This window comes from Apis dorsata, unplaced genomic scaffold (genome assembly GCF_000469605.1).
Source record: "Apis dorsata unplaced genomic scaffold, Apis dorsata 1.3 scaffold_82, whole genome shotgun sequence".
NCBI classification, from domain to species: domain Eukaryota; kingdom Metazoa; phylum Arthropoda; class Insecta; order Hymenoptera; family Apidae; genus Apis; species Apis dorsata.
Window position 1 is genome coordinate 280,420 of NW_006263380.1, and position 3,435 is coordinate 283,854.

The 3,435-nt window shown below is 35.6% G+C and overlaps 1 protein-coding gene across 1 annotated transcript in view; it reads right to left on the reverse strand.

Annotated features, from left to right (window-relative positions):
- LOC102681147 (protein gooseberry-like) overlaps positions 1-893 on the reverse strand; it is a 15,104-nt gene extending 14,211 nt beyond the window's left edge. Inside the window, exon 1 of the mRNA XM_006610888.2 lies at positions 624-893. Within this exon, the coding sequence (XP_006610951.1) occupies positions 624-684 (61 nt within the window). The 5' untranslated portion in view covers positions 685-893. The remainder of the gene's footprint in view (positions 1-623) is intronic.
- Between the last annotated feature and the right edge of the window lie 2,542 nt (positions 894-3,435).

Consider the following 3,435-nt stretch of genomic DNA (forward strand, 5'->3'; position numbering starts at 1 on the left):
AATTATTAGAAACAGTTCTTGAGTTCTTCGATTCTTAAATAAATATTGAAGAATAAGCATACTTCGAAGCGTGATGATGATATCGTTGAGAGAATATTGTTAAGGAATATTGCTTAGGAGCACGAGATTTTTTTTATATCAAAGGAAAAAATGGCTAAAGATGCGAAAAGCAGAAGAGTGGGAGTGAGTGCAGAGCGACGGCAAGGAGGCCTTCGCAAAAAAATATATTTCGTTATTTATGACGGTCATTAATGATAATGTTCCGGTCTTTTTGGTCCAGGTAAGGTTATATATCAATGCCACGTTTAAAATCTCACGGAGCATCCCAGCATCCGAGTTAACCGAATCTGGGAGAGATTTTCTCTGCCATCAGGATCGTTTGTAAAGTTTCAATTGTCAATGAATCTCCGCTGACTGTTGCACAATAACAATTTACCATTTTGTTTCTCGTTTCTCTCTTTTCTTCTTCATACTTTCTCGAATCTTATCTAAGATCTTTCCGACAATTCCTCCAATTTCTTCGTAAACTATTATTATTTCTTAATATTATTATTACTTCTAAAATTCTAAAACGAGATAAATTTCCTTTCCCACGAACTTTCCTCGCGGATCTTTCCTCTTACCTTGAAACGGGTATCCAGTGAAGCAAGGTCGCATCATCGAGAAGTTAGTGGTCACCGTCATTTCAGCGCGTTCGCGCCACCACCAGTTTATCTTTCACAAAAAATAACCGCCACAAAACGCCCCTCTCACACCACCGTTTCTGCCTCCTCCACCAAAAAATCAGTTTACGTCACGATACAGAATATATCACTGTCTCCGAACCGAGTCCTTATCGAACATCGATCAACGATACAGCTCATTTCAACATGTACTCTTCTACGACTCTTGTGCTGTCGTCCTTTCCTCCCTTCCCTTCCTTTCCTTTTTCTTCCTTTTTCCTTTTCTTTTTTTTTCCCCTTGCACGAGTACGTAGCCAAAGGCACACACGTATCCGGTTCCGCCACGTCGATCAAGGATCGATCCGCTCGAGATCCAGCTTCTCTATCCCCCGCTCTCTCCTTGCATCTAGACACCTGTCTCCTCGAAGAAACACAGAGATGATCCTTGAACGATACAAGTGTGCGCTGGACCTCGACAGATCGGTTCCCTGATCCTGACTAGTCTCGACAACTACTCGTCACCGGGGTAACTAACGTTTGGCCACTCCCATTCTGGCCTTCCCAAAGGTGAAACCGATGGTGGGGAATCCGTGCGGCTTCCCGACCACCAGTCTGCCTGCTCCCTGCCCGACACCGAGCAAAACGTGTTCGAGCCACTTTCGTACCTGTTTCTCAGCCATCCTCGACCAATCCATGCCTTCGAAACGTTTCCGTGGACGCGCCCCTGATGGCACGCCCAGTGGCGCACCGGTGGAGGACAACGGGGGAGGACTGTGGAGACCATGCTGTCTTCGCTACCAGTGCTCCTTTTTCATCTTATCGTGAGTATCCTCTGGTGAGAGTAAATTTGTAGAGAATACGAGGGTTTACAGTATTTTTTGATTGATATTCGAGGGTAGTTTCAATTTTATTGGTTTATAATCAACCCTTTTATATACAGATCATCTGTGTAATGCTCCCTTTTTACATAATTGTAAGTATCCTCTGGTGAGAGTAAATTTGTAGAGAATACGAGGATTTACAGTATTTTTTGATTGATATTCGAGGGTAGTTTTAATTTTATTGGTTTATAATCAACCCTTTTATATACAGATCATCTTTGGTATCAATGCTCCCTTTTTATATAATTGTAAATATCCTCTGGTGGAAGTAAATTTGTAGAGAATACGAGGGTTTACAGTATTTTTTGATTCATATTCGAGGGTAGTTTTAATTTTATTGGTTTATAATCAACCCTTTTATATACAGATCATCTTTGGTATCAATGCTCCCTTTTTATATAATTGTAAATATCCTCTGGTGGGAGTAAATTTGTAGAGAATATGAAGATTTACAGTATTTTTTGATTGATATTCGAGGGTAGTTTCAATTCTATTGGTTTATAATCAACCCTTTTATATACAGATCATCTTTGTAATGCTCTCTTTTTATATAATTGTAAGTATCCTCTGGTGACAGTAAATTTGTAGAGAATACGAGGGTTTACAGTATTTTTTGATTGATATTCGAGGGTAGTTTTAATTTTATTGGTTTATAATCAATCCTTTTATATACAGACCATCTTTGGTATCAATGCTCCCTTTTTATATAATTGTAAATATCCTCTGGTGGGAGTAAATTTGTAGAGAATATGAGGATTTCCAGTATTCTTTTATTGATATTCGAGGGTACTTTGGTAGGATGGATGGAATTTTAGTGGTTTATATTCAACCCTTTTATATGCAGATCATTTTTGATACCAGTGTTCCCTTTTTATAAGTATCCTTTGATAGAAGTAAATTTGTAGAGAATATGAAGATTTCCAGTATTTTTTGATTGATATTCGAGGGTAGTTTCAATTTTATTGATTTATAATCAATCCTTTTATATACAGATCATTTTTGATATCAGTGCCCTCTTTTCATATAATTGTAAATGTCCTCTGATGGGAGTAAATTTGTACAGAATGTTAGGATTTAGAGTATTTTTTGGTTGATATTTGAGAGTAGTTTTTGGTACCAATGTTATTTTCTAGAAAGCATAAAGTTTGATGCATGATATAAATAGTTTTCAAAAATAATTTTGCAGATTGGATGAATTTTTATTTATTGGACCAATCCTCTCTGTATCGATGAATGAAGTATCTTTTCATACGTATTATTTATGCTATCAATACTTTATTTTTTCTGAAGATAAATATGAAGGTTTGAAATATTTTTGGCTCATATTTAAGAGTAATTTTATAGGATGGATGGAATTTTATTCTTCTATAATATGGAGACTATGCTGATACAAATTTTATTTTATAAGCTTAAAGAATTTTTGAACGATATTTAAAAGTTTTTTGCAAACTGGATGAATTTTTATCGATGGATGAAATGTCTTTCGATATGGAGAACATGCTGTAATAATACTATCTTTTAATGGAAGAAAAATTTTTAGAATTTGAAATATTTTCGAATGATGGTCGAAAGTAGTTTTGAAGATATGAATTTTTAATAAATCTGATATAGATATATTTACAATATAATCATATAAACGATGGAATTTACCCCTTTGCATCGATGAACAAACACGTATACTTCCTAATTAAAGAATAAAGTACATTTGAGAATAAAACTCAATTAGAATTTGTTTTCTTCGAATTACTCGTCGAGAATGGACACTGAAGAGAGAAACAAAGTGAATCCAAAGTGTGAAAAGATTTATAAAACGTTCCATTGAAATTTAGTAAAAGTTTGGAATACCATCGCAAGAAGAAATCATGGAGGAACAATGGAAAGAAGAAATCTGT